This window comes from Ammodytes marinus, assembly GCF_949987685.1.
Source record: "Ammodytes marinus genome assembly, chromosome: 2".
Classification (NCBI taxonomy): Eukaryota; Metazoa; Chordata; class Actinopteri; order Uranoscopiformes; family Ammodytidae; genus Ammodytes; species Ammodytes marinus.
This window is the reverse complement of record NC_137231.1, coordinates 14,693,415-14,709,653: the sequence shown is the minus strand read 5'-3', so window position 1 is coordinate 14,709,653 and position 16,239 is coordinate 14,693,415. Positions and strand designations below refer to the sequence as shown.

The 16,239-nt window shown below is 43.5% G+C and overlaps 1 protein-coding gene across 1 annotated transcript in view; it reads right to left on the bottom strand.

Annotated features, from left to right (window-relative positions):
- kiaa0825 (KIAA0825 ortholog) overlaps positions 1–16,239 on the bottom strand; it is a gene marked incomplete at its 3' end in the record, with an annotated part of 119,125 nt that overhangs the window by 100,660 nt on the left and 2,226 nt on the right. Inside the window, 6 exon segments of the mRNA XM_080034950.1 lie at positions 3,860–4,184; positions 4,754–4,786; positions 4,789–4,941; positions 5,498–5,686; positions 6,461–6,632; positions 14,516–14,670. Coding sequence (XP_079891076.1) covers positions 3,860–4,184; positions 4,754–4,786; positions 4,789–4,941; positions 5,498–5,686; positions 6,461–6,632; positions 14,516–14,646 — 1,003 coding nt within the window. The 5' untranslated portion in view covers positions 14,647–14,670.

Sequence of the window (16,239 nt, the reverse complement as noted above, 5' to 3'; positions counted from 1 at the left end):
CCTAGCCTCACTGCTCACCCCATTACACTCGGAAAAACTACAGAAAAATGGGAAAAGACCAGGAAAGAAAAGAAAAAAGGAGAGGAAGTGGACACGGGAGAGATGGAATAAAGGAGAGCGCTGAGGGATAAGAAGAAACAGGAGAAAAAAAGGAGGGCTGAGACCCTTCACATCTGTCTAGGTACAATGTCAGAGCCTGCCTTTGAGTCGGTGGGGTTAAAAGAGGAGGCAGATCTCGCCGTGATCGCTGTTAAATGGTTCAGTGGTTTGACAGTGGCTGATGCTACAGACAGCGCCGCTCCCCTGGGAGCCTGCACAGTCTCCCAGGCATGGCTCTTATCAAAATACACCTACCGCCTTCCTCTACTGCAGAAATAAACAATAACACATTGGATGCTTATGAAAAGAGAATCACTTTTTTTTTCATACCACTGTCATAATTGTCCTGACAATTATGGGCGTAGCATAGAATATAGTCAGTAATGTGTGAAAGCAGATTATGCATTAATGTTTAAGCTTTGGCTCTTAAGGAGCCACAGGCGTTTGGGTGGTGGATATGTGGGGTTCTTGAGCTTTTTTTGGGTGGGGGGGTAGGGGGGACTTAAAGCATGAACAACACAAAATTGTAATCCCAGTTGTAGCCCTCAAAGCCGTGTTGCAGCTGATATTCAAACACACACACAAACACACACACACACACACACACACACACACACACACACACACACACACAAAACACCTAAAACCAGCACAGGCAAAACTGCTCCATTTTACCATCATTACACAGCACGGGTCCCCCGCTCCCTTTGGAGCCGTGTTCTGCCTCCGGTGCTACATTTGACGGTTTGTTGAGCGGCACGTAGGTGTGTAGCCTCCGCCGCGTTACGTGATCAAACAGCCCAACTGACGCATGGCCAATTATCCTGGCTGCCTCCTCTCATCTCACATTTAAGGAGAGGGAAAGTAAAAAACCAGAGAGGGAGATTGAAAGAGAGAGGTGGAGGGAAGGAGAGTGGGAGAAAAAAGACGCAAGGCTGGTGGTGTGTTTATCGAAGAATGGCAGATGTAAAAGCACTCTTCTTTCCCCGTTCCACAGGGAAGCTGACATGTGCACCATTTTTTTTAAAGTAAACAATGGCTCACACACCTCATATATATATATATATATATATCTTTTTTTGTGAATCTTTACCCCTCAGCAAGCTGTAAATAGGCCAATGTGAAACAAACAAAGAGAATATGGGGGGGGGAATTAAGTATCAAAAGTGACACGGCGTGTGAAGGTCTGCGCTCGTTTCTTGTCTCACCGTATAACATCACTGCCTCTTCCAACAGAGCCACACATTCTGCATTTGTGGCAAATATTCAAAGTATTTCAATTTTATTTATTTTTTTCCTCAAATATTCACTCTTCTGTGCAGCGAGGTCGAGAGAATGCTGAACTAGGGCTGGGCGATATGGACCAAATCTTATATCACGATATAGGTAATTTTATATCACGATATGGATATATATCACAATATAGTATTTTTCCTTAAAATTCAATGGATTACATTAACCGTACTGAACTTTAATCACATTAGATTATTTAAATTTTTGCTTGGAACTTAAATTTCCATACAAAAGAGAAACTGGTGCAAAATACCACACCAGTATGGCTTTAGTCAGTCAGCGCAAAATAAAAATGACAGCATCAACCAAAGAGCCTACATTTTCCAATTGATAGTAGCCTATATCAAAATAATGAAAGACTTGAATTTTCCTGCAGTATTTGCTCATCTTCATTTAAAAAAGCTGTCAAAATTAACTAATGAGCAAATGTCTGGTAATACTTTAACTCCAGCTTCAACACAAATAACATTTTCAAGTTTGACATTTTAAAGTTACATAAAACCATTACAACAATAACAGCACGGGGGTGAAGCCACGAGTAGGCTAAAGATGTCATTATTAGCCAGCTAGCTCACGAGAGCTAACGCATGTAGTTTGCAGCTTAAAACAAGCCAACTCTGCGTCACGGCAACAGCACGCTGAAGCAGCAAGCAAGTTTCCTTTGCCCAATGACATTTTTGACCGTTAAAACCAGCTGCTCTGCCACCGTGACACGGAGTTGGTTTGTTAAAGAGGACCTATTATACTACTTTTCTGGTCTTAATTTCTTGTTTTACACTGCTATAGAGCAACCTGACACGAATCACATCACAAAAAACTATGTAGATTTTCGGGAAGCTCTTTCTCTTATGTTGCCGATCCAGTACGTCCTGTCAACACTTGAGTGTGTGTGCTTCGGCAATCTCCGCTCCCTCCGCCTGTGCATCGGCCATCTCCGCTACCCTCCCCCCCCCTCCTGCAAACCCCACTCCGTTGTGATTGGTTACCTTCCTTCCGGAACACTTTCAGTGGCGGGAAGCGCGAGCATGGACCTATAAGGGCGCGAGGCAGACGCGAACAGGGAAGTGACAGCATTACCATACATGGAAACATCCGCGTGGTGACTTCACAAAGTTTTATGCGACGTCACGAATTATGAAAGGGTAGACCGCTTTGAAGACGTGACTTCTCGACTGGCTAGAATAGTGTTTAGTGCTCGGCACAGACACCCCAGACGGTCAGCAGGGAATACGTCGAAATGCATGTAAGTCATTATTTGATAATTTAGTATGGTTAAGCATGACTGTGAATCATCATAACAACGTTTATAGGTCATAAAAGTCAAAAAGCATCATAGGTCCTCTTTAACTTTAGTGACGGCGCACCAAAGCTAGACCACGAGCTAGACAGCTAGAGCAACAGATGAGGCTTCTTCTGTTGCGGGTAGAGAAGCTGTATTGCAGCCCAGAACTCGGCTGCAGAGCCCCTGTGTGGCGCGGCGGTGTAACTGCAGTGTAACTGTAGGGACTCGGAGCGACAGCTGCCTCCCGCTCCATATATGCTCCCGCCACATTAACTTTTTTTCTCCGCGATATAAACGGTATGGCCAAATCTCTCCCGGTAGACACTTTCATATCGTCCACGATATGATATCGTCATATCGCCCAGCCCTATGCTGAACCTTTCTCTACCAAATCTTTTTCTCAAACCCTGTTATTGTCTGCACAACGGCTGTATCACTGCTCAAACCTAAGAGGAAGGTTAAGATTAATCAATTTACCTTCTCTGCTGTAAGGTCATGACGTTGTGTGTGTGTGTGTGTGTGTGTGTGTGTGTGTGTGTGTGTGTGTGTGTGTGTGTGTGTGTGTGTGTGTGTGTGTGTGTGTGTGTGTGTGTGTGTGTGTGTGTGTGTGTGCGTGTGTGTGTGTGTGAAGGGGCTGCTGCTGCTCTGCCCTTGTTGTGTTTTTGATAAACTTCTCAGACCTTGTATATGGCATGGACATTTCTTGGGTTCATCATAGTCATAGATAAACTATGTGGTAAAAAATGTTTTGAAGTGGTTTCAATAGAGGACCTGGCCCTGGGAAATGCAGCTCGTCTCTTTTTGTAAAGGTAAAGAGGAAAGTGAGGCGGTCAGGAAAAGAGGGGCAGTATAAAGAAAGCAATTACAATGGGAACAGCAGTTACTGGCAATCTCTTACGGAGGCCTTTAGTTCTGGCTCAGATCACTACACATTACAGTTGGAAAGTAACAGAAAAGGTAAAAAATAAAAAAATAAAGAAAATGGATAGGAGGGACAGACGGAGAAAATTGTTAGCCTCTATTGAGTAATAATAAGAAGGGAGAAGAAAGGAAAGAAGTTTTAAAGAAGGAGGAAAAAACCTCCCAAATAGGCACTGAGAAACACTAACCACGGACTACGTCTAAAAAAGACGTAGCAAAAAGAGTCAAATAATTCGTATTAGGTCTTTTATTGTACCCACTTACCCACAGTTGCCCTGGACCTTGTTGAATATTTCTTGAGCTTGCCGCTTGCCGTAGTGTTGTCCCTCAGGGCCGTCTCACATTCCCTCTGCATCAGGGAGGTCAGTTCGCGGGCCACAGTGCTGAGGTAGGCCGCATTGAGGAAAGCCAGTACGGTGTGTGGTTCTGCCAGGCTTGAAAGCACATGGAGCTCCTCGGTCAGGGCATGGGTCAGAGCAGGGACCACAGAAAGGAAACCCACAGCCAGTCTGTCAAAGCCAGTCTCACCGCCCGGACTGGAGCTCAGGGCAGAGGTCAGAAGAACTACCACGGATTGGCTTCTCAGACCCTGGGTTTTTCAAAATCAAAACAATATACAGTATACAGTGACTGCAAAATATATGGTATATCGGCACAGCAAGTTCATAATGTGGATCGTGAATTTATTAGGTGAACAACCAACCAAATAGTTCATGATTAAAGGGTGGAGTAAGTGATTCTGGAGTATGACTGTTGGTAAATTAATTATTGTCAAAATCAGGGGAAATCTCCTTAGGATCTGCTACTGTGTGCTGAAAAACAATCTGGTGTTGTAACACAGCCAAGGCTCTGTGAACTGGTTTGTAAACAAAGGGTAGGTTAATAAAGGGGGCCCACCATAGCTAGCAACATGCCTGTTTACAGAGCCTAGGCTGTGTTTTACACTGGATTTTTTTCCAGCGCACACATTGCGTCCAGGTAGGGAATTGTGAAGAGATATTCACTGATCTTGAATAAAAAATTATTTTGACAACTAGCATTCTCCAGAATCGAAACTAAATTGTGTTGAAAGAAAAATGTTTACGTAGATAAGTTTATCATAATACTGTATATGTTTAAAGACACATTCATTCTTTTGTTGTCACTATTTCACCACACCTGGTAATGTGCGAGCACCTCACACTCAGGGTAAAAAGAAAGAAGAGCTGTTGCAGGCAGTGGAGCCGGTCAGGGATGGACAGAGGAGAACCATGTCCAGGTCCAGGAGGCTCTCGGCTGCGGGGAGACAGCCGCTCCAGCAGGTGGCGGCGCAGCTGGAGACGCACATCATCCCATACCTCCTGGATCTTAAGGTTCATAATAAAATATAGCAATATGTATATTTCAATAACCTTAGATGACTGTAGTTCGCTGTCATCATTTGTTTTGCCCATGCAGGTCTCAAAGAAAAATCACTGTTCAAGTTTCAAGTGATGAAGCACAAAATTCACAATTAACATTCTGTAGAAATAATTGGAGTAGTCTGTAGAACATTTTACAGAGTTCAGCTGAAGCTAATATGAAGCTTTGAATATTCCAAAGTTACAATCTTCTTTGTGCAAAATCTTCCATGATTTTGTTACCATATCTGCAGCTCAACCAGGCAATGTTGTCCTAAAAAGACTGTAACGTTGGAAGATGCCAACTTGATTTGACTGCAGTCACTCTGTAGTTATCATCATCAACACTGAAATTGCTATAGAAAGGGTTCTCCTTGTGGCCAGTATGAGGAGAAGAAACGATTACTATGACCACCTGTCACAATAACCAATAATAATGTTATGCATCTGCCATTATTGTCTTAAGACCGACTTGATTAATGAATTATTGTAAGGAATCAATTAAATGAATAGGGTATATTACCTCTAATGCAGCGTCATCTCTGACTGTATGTACCAAGTGGTTGGAGGAGACAGTCGTTTGAGGATGGAGAGAAGAGAAGGAGGAAGAAGGAGGGCAAGGAAAGTTGATGCCGCACTGGGCAGACATATTCAGCAGGAGTTGAAGGGTCACCTCCTCTTTGCCCTCCTCTTCGGACCTCAGGTACTGTTGCTGAGTGGAGCAAAGGGGAAAGGGAGCAATATGAATGGCTATTTCATTAGCTATATCACAACCGAGCAGAAATGTCCACACAAATACCCCTGTGTACTGTGCTCATACAAATGTTATGGACATATTTTCCCAGCCAAATCGCAGTACAGGGCTGTCTCCTTACATCTGGATGTTTTGTCAATAAAACAAAGATCCATACATGGAAAAATGTAAGCAAATGTCTGTGCAGTTAAAGGTTCAGTAAGTGATTTGGTCCTTTTAGCTAACTTCCTGTCGGTGAATTAAGTTAGCAGTCCCCTCCCTCGTCCCCACGTCACCACCACATGAACACACAGCCGTCTTCGTCAGATATTGACGCGATGGAGAGCAGCGAGTCATCGTTCACAGGCACAGAGATATAGTGTTCCGTCTCCTGATTGGATAAAAAAACTAGTGGGATACTCGAAATTGTATCTGGCATTTACTGCAAAGCTGAATGACTGGGAGACCTGTGTTATGGACTACGCATACTGTTTAAGTGATTGCTGTATGAATATAGAGTGATTTAACACCTATATTAACAAAAAATATATGACTTACTTTTCCTTTAAGTGGGGAATTGAAGATACTCAGTAACACCAGTGCTAAATGATAAAATCATGATGACATAACCACCATGAGTTATCAGCCTTCACAAAATAATTATCTGTGAAATATCTTTGAAATAAATAGCACTATATCATAATTAGTCAGTCATCATCATCATCATCATCATCATCACGCTGATGTATTTACCAAGGCCCTGAAGAAGTCCATGAGCTCTTGATGTCCTGTGGTATCAGGCCTTAAACTGTTGCTGCTAGTTATAAGGCTGAAACACGTCAGGCACTCGGAAGGGCTTGGCGAACGATCCACCGTCCGGGAGTCTTCCATTTTGGCCTGCAGCTCCTTCAGCTGCTGCTCCATGCTGAGAGAAAGGGGGAAATACATTGTGTGAAACAGTATAATGTATTACAGAGCCCAAAGGACAGTAAAATAAAATGTTAAGTCCGGAATTTGTGCGGAAAAAATACTCCCCAAAGATTTTCAGATTTTGCCGTTAATGTTCAATTCTGAGAAAAAGAAAAAGTGAGTAAAATATGAAGATAAAATTACCTTTTTTCCACCACATTTTGTACAACTGTACGGCTATAACCTAACGACTGGTTTGGAGTAGAGCTGGTCCATCTGATATTCTCCTTCATGCCACATTTACCACCACACATCTGTTCCTGGTAATCTCAACTGCTCCCCTTTACCCCGTTGTTATTGGACTAAAGTGTCACATTGTCTAGAGATTAGGTACATCCCTCAGTCATTCAAACATACCCAAATGAAAACACTGCTGCCACACACAAACCCCCAGTCATACAAACATATACAGTAGATTGTTGAACCTACACATCCAGTTTGGCTTCCCCCCCCCCCCACTCTCATTTGCTGTCCTTGCCGCGAGAAGACAGATACAGGAGCATCACCAGTAATGAACACAGACATCGATATATCAGTGTGTGTGAGTGTGTGCTAAGCATCTGCTGTGAAGTGGTGTTACAGGCATCGGCAGGCATCTGAGACACACGCTTCTTGCCGTCTCACGTCTTACTATTTTACACACACACAAACACATTCTCGCACACACACACACACACACACACACACACACACACACACACACACACACACACACACACACACACACACACACACACACACACACACACACACACACACACACACACACACACACACACACACACACACACACACACTGGTTTTAACCAACTGCATCAGCTATTCTGTTCCCCCCTTAATATGACAGATTAGAAATGACATCTTTGGGCTCGACATGTTTAGTCATTTCCATGCAAATCAATGCATATATATTTGGCCATGTAAGGCAGCTTGTGAGAATGTGTGTGTGTGTGTGTGTGTGTGTGTGTGTGTGTGTGTGTGTGTGTGTGTGTGTGTGTGTGTGTGTGTGTGTGTGTGTGTGTGTGTGTGTGTGTGTGTGTGTGTGTGTGTGTGTGTGTGTGTGTGTGCCACTGCATAGGCCTATACACCTGCATAATTAAACATGTTATGGTGTTGTGAACGCTGCTATGTGAGTTTGTGCGTGACTACGGGTCTGTTTGCCTGAATGTGTGTGTGTGTGTGTGTGTGAGTGTGCGTGTGCGTGTGCGTGTGTGTGTGTGCGTGTGTGTGTGTGTATGTGCTGTGCATAAAGAAACAGCATGGCTGAAATCATTCATAGTACAATCAATTGCTCTATCACAAAAATAAGAGAGAAGAAAATCTATGAATGACAGTTCTGATAATAATATACATGTATAAGGATGTTTATTGCATTAAAATATCAAACACTGATATTGTAACAAGAGCAGCAAATAAATACATCATTGTTTTCTATATATAAGCACACATCACAATATTAATATTTATTTGCTACGTAATTGATCAAAATATTCAATTGAATATCAATAATCAATAGATAATGAGAATATTAATTAGTTCCAGACCTTCATATATTGGTATTACAACTGTGTGTGTGTGTTTACAACCCAGTGTGTGTGTGTGTGTGTGTGTGTGTGTGCGTGTGTGCGTGTGTGTGTGTGTGTATGTGTGTGTGTGTGTGTGTCTTTGTGTGTGTGTGTGTGTGTGTGTGTGTATGTGTGTGTGTGTGTGTGTCTTTGTGTGTGTGTGTGTGTGTGTGTGTGTGTGTTGCCATACATGGTACAAAGCCAATGTGCCATTTCCCCCATCAGATAGCTCATCCCCTACCGCAGGTCCATAAACTGCCTCCTGCCTGCTCCTGGGCCATGAACACATCCAGATGTCTTACAATGGCAACACATTAAATAACCGTTCACTCTGACACACTTTCGTTTCAGAGGGGAAAAACGCAGGGGGATAAAATGTTATAGACTGTTACAAACCGCTATCCTCTAGGTTGAACACTATCATTCTCTTTCTCTTTAACTACCTCGTCCCCTCTTTCTCTCTCTCTTGTCCTTTAGGCAGGCCAGATGATCCGACTCACCTTATTCTCTTGACAGCAACAACACTGATGGACAGAAACTTTTATAATAAAGCAGGTGTGAATTTTTCATTTTTTTGGGTTGATATTTGTTAAGTACAGAACTCATGTTTTGTCCCCCTTTCGTGTGTGTGTGTGTGTGTGTGTGTGTGTGTGTGTGTGTGTGTGTGTGTGTGTGTGTGTGTGTAAGTGTGTGTTTGGTGTGCGTGTGCCTGTGTGTGTGTGTGTGTGTGTGTGTGTGTGTGTGTGTGTGTGTGTGTGTGTGTGTGTGTGTGTGTGTGTGTGCGCGTGTGCTTCAGCATACTACGCTGAACATTGCATAGGAGACATATGGCCTTAACCTGTGACAGATTATGTGAGTGCAGCAACTCTTAACTATGCTTGCCCAAAGCTCACTTGTAATAAAACACAACCTCAGCCAGGTCAGAGCGTAAGCAGCCCGGATAAGGCCTGCTGAAGGGCACTGTGGGTAAAATTAATAGACACCAATTTGAACAACACAAAGGCGGACTGTTCAGTTGTTGGTTTCTTTGTGCGACCTCTGACTTCGTTCTGCTTCCTCTAAGGAAAATATAGCAATGACTTTCTATTTCTGGAAACAGCAAATTTTTCTCTTTTTTAAAACAAAATCCCTAAAGGGAATAAATACACATTGAAGAAGTGTTGTAAAAGTATAGTAATTTTCGGTCATATGCCACGTTTTGCAATTAAACCTAGCAGTAGCTTAAATGGCAGCACAGTGCACTGTATATCTGTTTATAGTACGTCATAAACATGGATGTTCGTTCTGGGCTCCACCCCAGGACTTCACGCAGACAGCAGGTTTCAAATGGGCTTCCATCTGTATAGCTCACTTTTTTCACTGACTCTGTAGTCCATTAAAAACAGAAAACGTAAGTATACTAGACTTGTGGATACTAGTGCTAGAGAAATCTTGATATTGTTCACTTGAGGAAAACCCATATGAAGGGCATGGACTAAGACAAGAAGGAGAATGGCTTTTAGGGTGCTCTTTTCCACCTCCCCATCACCTCACTCTTGCCTTTACTCAACAAAACAATGCACTCTAATGGCTACAGCAACAGCACTTGCCTTCTTCAGGTCCACTTTCAAGCCTTGCCTCTGTCGTTTCTCTCTCTCTCTCTCTCTCCATTTCCCCCTCTTTCTTTTCTCTCTCCTAAAAAACTCTTTCTTTCCTAATTTTCTTTTCCTTGCTCTCGCCTTTCAATTACCCCTCCTTAGGGCACTGGGGTTGTGAGTTATAAAGTCGCCGTGGATGGTCTATGTCAAGAAGTCCATCCAGCTCTCTACAATGTTGCGACCTTTTGCCCGCCGGTGTTAAAGCTACCTTCAGCCTATAATCAACTTGGCTGGGATTAGCTCCCAAACCTGATGACTTCCACTGCCAGCAGCTCAGAACAGCCCAGGAACCAGACAAGAGAATGGGATAAGGTAAAAAAATAAATAAATACACGGGTGGGAAACAGAGGAGTCGCGGAAAATAAAACCATTCAACTTTCCGAGCAAGGAAACGACAATGGACAAACTCGTAATGGCAAAAAAAAACGCCGGTGCAGGAACTCAACAAAAGACCCCGCAGAATGAGAAAAAGAGGCAGAGGAAACTAGGAGGAAAGGATTATTTAGGCCTCTTGACAAACATGTCAATCATCTTATACCCTAACTGACACACACACACACACACACACTTGCACTTTCACTGCTTTAGCAAAATCTAATTGTTTTTCAGACCCGGCATAGCTTGACAGTCGACACCGCAGCCGTGCCCCCCCCCCCCCCCCCCCACCTTCACCACCGCTGAGAGAGAAAGGGAACAACCGGAGGTCTTTTATTAGATATGATGGCACATTTCACAGCTCCCTGACTTACAGAAACCCAATCCCGCGATTAGTCAGCGCTTTGACGTTATCTTAAGTTCCTTGTCAGAATTAATTTAGTGTGGGTGGGCTGCTGTTGGGGGCTGTCTGTCTGTCGCGCTCCACTCGCCTTCCCTCTGCTCGCCTACAGGAGGTGGGGGGGGGGGGTTCATGGAGGCAACGGGGGCAGGAAGATTCCCTTTCAAATAAGCCCCAGCTCCAGTCAGTGCCAAAGCAGCCTCCTGAGAACTAAATATCTCCTCCATCAAAGGGCCCCATTCTGCCAGGGGAGAAGGAGTGAATGGGCTTGAATGAACAAGGCTGAAAACGGATCCCTGTCCTGGCCCAGCCTGTCGCCCACTTAGTGCCCTCAGCGCCCCAACCCCCCTGTCCGAGCCAACGATACCGGAGAACCGATACAGCTGATAAGCTAACTTAACACACGTGTCACGCACAGCTAAACACAAAATCAACGACATAGTGAAAAGACTGCGGATCAGTATTTTTGTTCACTGAAAAGGAACCCTACAAGAGTGCTGGGCTTACAGTGGACACATAGGTAAAATCCTGATTATCAGAAGCTCTTTCTCACACACACGCACACACACACACACACACACACACACACACACACAAAATGAGACTTAGATTTAAAAGTACACGATATTTTACCCTGATCAAGATTGTCAGGCGACTAGTGAGAGCCATTTGCCTTGCCAATGTGAAACTAGAGGCATGTCTGCAGTATTCCTGGCCTGCGCTGACACATCATTATAAGTATTTTGCTGGTGGCCCACCAAACCACTCTGCACCGCCACCACCGTCCCAACTGATGAAAACTGATGGATTACAGCGTATTCAATTTGGAGAGGGCCGGCTCCGTTGTCAGCCTATCTTAATCTACTGCAATTAGGGTGCAGCTCTTAGCCAAATCTGTGACATCTGAGAACTGGGAGCAGGCCAGTCATTTGGACCCATGAACAAGTTGAAGTCACTTCACGGGTGTGGGGCAGCTCTGTCTCCTCCATCTCTCTGCTTCCCCTTCCCTCTCCTTCACTTCCGTAATTTGTCCCGGACACTGATAAGTCAATTAGGTGGCAGCAGGTGTGTGTGTGTGTGTGTGTGTGTATATGTCTGCTGCCCACCCTAGTGGAGGCGAAATAAGGGGCCTTGCAAGATTTTGCTTTCCTGAAGTAAATGGGACTCTCCTGGAGTAGTCTGGAGGAAGTTAGCTGCAGTCTGACATACACTGACCAGTGGTCCCCCATGGCGAGAAGAGGATTGCCTTATTTTTAGACCCATTCTCCATTATCCGGATGCTTTGTTCTCATAATGGTTATCCCTCTCCCATCTGCAGGAACACAAAATAACCCTTTAATGCTTAGAAAGCAGAAAAATGGCCCCAGCCTTCGGTAATAAGCCTTGAATTACCTACCCAAGGGTTTTCGTTTCAAGATGTGGAATCTTCAATTATTATGTTCCCTTTTAGGAGGGAGGGAGGAAGGAAAGAAAGATAGAGAGGGATGGGGAGGGAGAGGGAGAGGGAGAGGGAGAGAGAGAGAGAGAGAGAGAGAGAGAGAGAGAGAGAGAGACGAGGGGATAGTCCCAGACACTAATGGTGCCAGAGTGAGGCTTTGTTCACTTGCTACATTTAGCCTGTCCTTCATCATCTGCCCTCACAACGGCACAAACGATAGAAGACCTGAAATATGGATTTCTCTTCCCCCCGACCACATGTCTCTCTCTTTATCAATCTACTTGTGCTGGCCAACTATCCCCATCTACCATCCTTGACAGACATCTATAGTTCAGTCTCAAGTGACAGTACACAAAGGGGGAAAGAATCGCATTTAAGTTGCAAGGCTATATGTTCTTCAACAAGATTGTTTCATTCAATAATATCATTCAACCAGAGAGAAAGATTCTTTTTTCAGTTGATGTAATCTGTCACATGACCCTCAATGGTAAACATTGTCATTCTTAAAGTTTGATCAATGTCTTTCTTGATAGATGAACCTATTCAACCATGAAGATATAGGGAATGACAGAGGGACCACGAACAATGTCCTTTCAGGGGGAGCCCCTTAAACATGTTAAAAACATCAAATCAAAAAGATTTAAACATCTAAACGACACGGCAACTGAGTGGTTCATCTAAATACCCATAGTAACCTGCTACTGGTCAGTGTTCTCCCTGTGCACTTCCATATTCAAACCAAGGCTTTTTTTAAGTTCATTGAAGTAGATAATACTTTATATATGATACTGCAGCATGGACAGTTTTTCTCAGGTTAAGATTGTGTCTAAACAGGCTGTTCATCTATGCTGACTGACTTGTTTTTTTATTTAGTTTAAGAGTCAATTGAAATCAGACTTTGAATTTAATTATAATATTTTAGACGCAAAAGCAAAGCTTCAGTAGTGACCCGCACTGCAAACACAGTGGTGCTTTACCTGTCTTAAGTCTTGCGGTTTCAATATAGTGGGTTAGGCCTGGGTTTTTGATAGAAGGCACTTGGTAGAGTAGAGGGGTTTTGTTCAAACTCACATCGCCTGTGTTTATCATTCACTCTGCAAATGAGATTGCAATAGGTATTTAAAAAAACAAAAACAGCAAAGGGGATCTTCTTAATTTGACCAGATAAAATGCATAGGAAAAAGATACAGTGGCAAAGAGAGAAAGTAAAACAGACCAACAAAAAATATATATGCAGTCTTTCAGCTTTTAAACTCAATTTCAACCAATCCTTCCTCTTTAACACCATTGGTATTGCTGCCAGTGTAAACAATATTACTGCTGTTTTTTTTTTAAAGTGTGTCAGTCATGCAGGGTGGTCGCTCTTCTTCTTTAGAATTCACAGTCAGCACAAAAACATCCCACCTTCAGAGTAAGCCGCTTTTTGCCCTTTATCTCTGTACACGACGAACAACAACTTCCACACATAGGTGAACATTTTCTAGGGAGGAATATAATCCGTCAAAGTAGACTCAAAGCTATTAATTATTTTGTTTATCAAAATGAGTGGTGTGCATTATGTTCTTGTACTAAATAACATTTTACAAAAGTTGTAGTTGCTATGTTTGCGCACTTGTCACTCACTTGAAATCCTCACCAAGTGCTCTCCAGGAAATCATCCCTAACAAAAACAGGCTCCTCTTCAAAAACTTTTCTGACATTTTTTGTGGCTGTGTATTTTGAGGGTGTCTTTGTCAGCTGGGACAGTACTTTATTTCAATCTGGCTTTGACGTCATCAAGTTTAAATTCTAAAAGTGATGATTAGTTCAAATGATTTGACATATAAAAGAAAAGGAAAGGTGGTAAAAAGAAAAATCTCAATGACATAACCATCCTAATTATTCTAACGATTCTAAGTTAAAGGTGCTCCGAGGAACTTTCAGTTTTTGTTCATTCTTCCACCCCCTTTGGACAAAAGCCGTAGTGTTTTTACTACTACTGCTGTTGTTCATGGGTGAGTGTGCCCATGACAACGACATTAAGAAAAACTATATAAAAAAAATTAAATAGCATTCTTTGCACTGATGGCCTCGTTTGCGGTTACATGTCATTTATGATCACCAGAGGAAAAATTAGTGTCAGAAATATTTAAAAGTTTGAGCACCCTTAGCTCAGTTGGTAGGGCGTCCCCCCCCCCATGGGCCTCGGCCAGCAGCGGACCTGGGTTCGATTTCAGCCCGCGGTCGTTCTCTGCATGTCACTCCCCTCTCTGCCCCATTTCAACTCTGTCTCTACACTATCAATAAAGCATAAAAATGCCAAAAAATATCTTTAAAAAAAAATATATATATATATATTTAAAAGTTCCTTGTAGCACCTTTAGAGAGGAAGTTGAAGGATCAAAGGGGCATTTTAAGTCAATGCTTGTGTAAACTTGGACTGACCTTTTGGCTTTGAGATTGAGATTGTCCTCTGTGTCTTTAAGGAGCTGTTCAAAGTCCAGCTCACTGGAAACCCCTGGCACTAGCAGCTCCACAAAGGCATGGTCTTCAGGTAAATCCCCAGGCCACTCCATGCTGCCTAGCGAAGGAGAGAGGAACTAGAGAGAGAGAGAGAGAGAGAGAGAGAGAGAGAGAGAGAGAGAGAGAGGGGCGGGTGACCTTACCGTACAACATCAGAAACACTAACACATGACATGGACCAGTTCATGAAGGAAAGTAATGAGATAGACAGCTCTCTGGTGTCAGGATTAAATCAACACTTAAGGCTGACACCAAATAACACAGATGTGGAGTTCTGTATTATCACAGCTGTCCGTCAAGAAACTGGACACACATCCGCGCTCAGTACACACAGGCACACAGGCACACACGCATGCACACACAGACACACACACACACACACACACACACACGGTCATTTGAAATTTCCTCAAACAGGAGTCTTATTAGGAGTCACTAATCAATTGCACCTGAAACGGCTGAAACAAAAGGAAGCTGATCATCACCAAAATCAATTTCTTCCAGTCAAAATCATTTTGGAGTAAGTTAAGGAGTACCCTAATCAAAATGCATTGCCTCAGCCTCCGTAACCATTTTCCACCTACTTGACACTACAGTGAGTTAACGCAGCAGCACACACAAATAAATAAATCAACAATGAGGTGAGATGCACTTCAGTCAGGGGTTTGAAATAAACAACTCATCTTCTTACGTCTCTGCAAGAACTGAGGGCAGCACCCCCCGTACCTCCACACCCACCAACCCTGTGGTGCTGCTTAACGCTTGTGTGCTAACAGCCAATCCCACGCCGGTGCCACGTTGCTGGGTCTCATATCAACATTGTCATCAACCGCGAGTCAAGTGGAAGGTAATGGAGAGTGTCTGTGTCAATTTGGCTTTCTCACACTCCACCTCTCTCGCCCCCTTTTGCTCGTCATCTGCTCTGATTTTAATAATCCCTGTCAAACTCCAAACAGCTCCTCGCACTCCGCTCCGCTCCTGCGCTGCTGCTGCATACAGTCTATGCCACTCTCCCTGACAGGGCAGACAGGAAGCTCAACATTCATTTAGCCTGCACAAAGGGAGGCCTGTCCAGCTGGACAAATATTATTTTCCCTCTACTGACAGCCTCACCAGTTAAGCTTGTCCCTTATTATTTCTCCCCCTCTTCTTCTTCCTCTTCTTCTTATTCTCTCTCACTGTCTGTTTCCCCTCATCATCGCACTCCCTCTGCGCCACTGTCTGAGGAAATGGGTTTATACGCGGCCATTGCCGATATTGCAAGGAAGATTTTAAAATCCATGGATTAGGAACTTGTACATTGTAATTATATGGACCGAGCCAGACAGCGTGTGTGTGTGTGTGTGTGTGTGTGTGTGATTTTGGATACGTTTTTTTAATTCGAATACCAACTACAACAGCATACTCTTTTTTATGTGTATGAAAGACAGACAGCCAGGTGGACAGAAAGGTCTGAATATGTACTGTCTATGTCTGCTGGGTGTCTGCCTCCTGCTCTGCCAACGTATCATCTGTTATCTTAAGCATGAGCGTGTACATGTGTGTGTGTGTGCATGTGTCAGGATTCTGCAAGCAACACACACAGGGCCTCATTAGTAGTAGACTTTAAATCATCTGGTCTCCATTGTCTTGTCATTAGCTCTTTA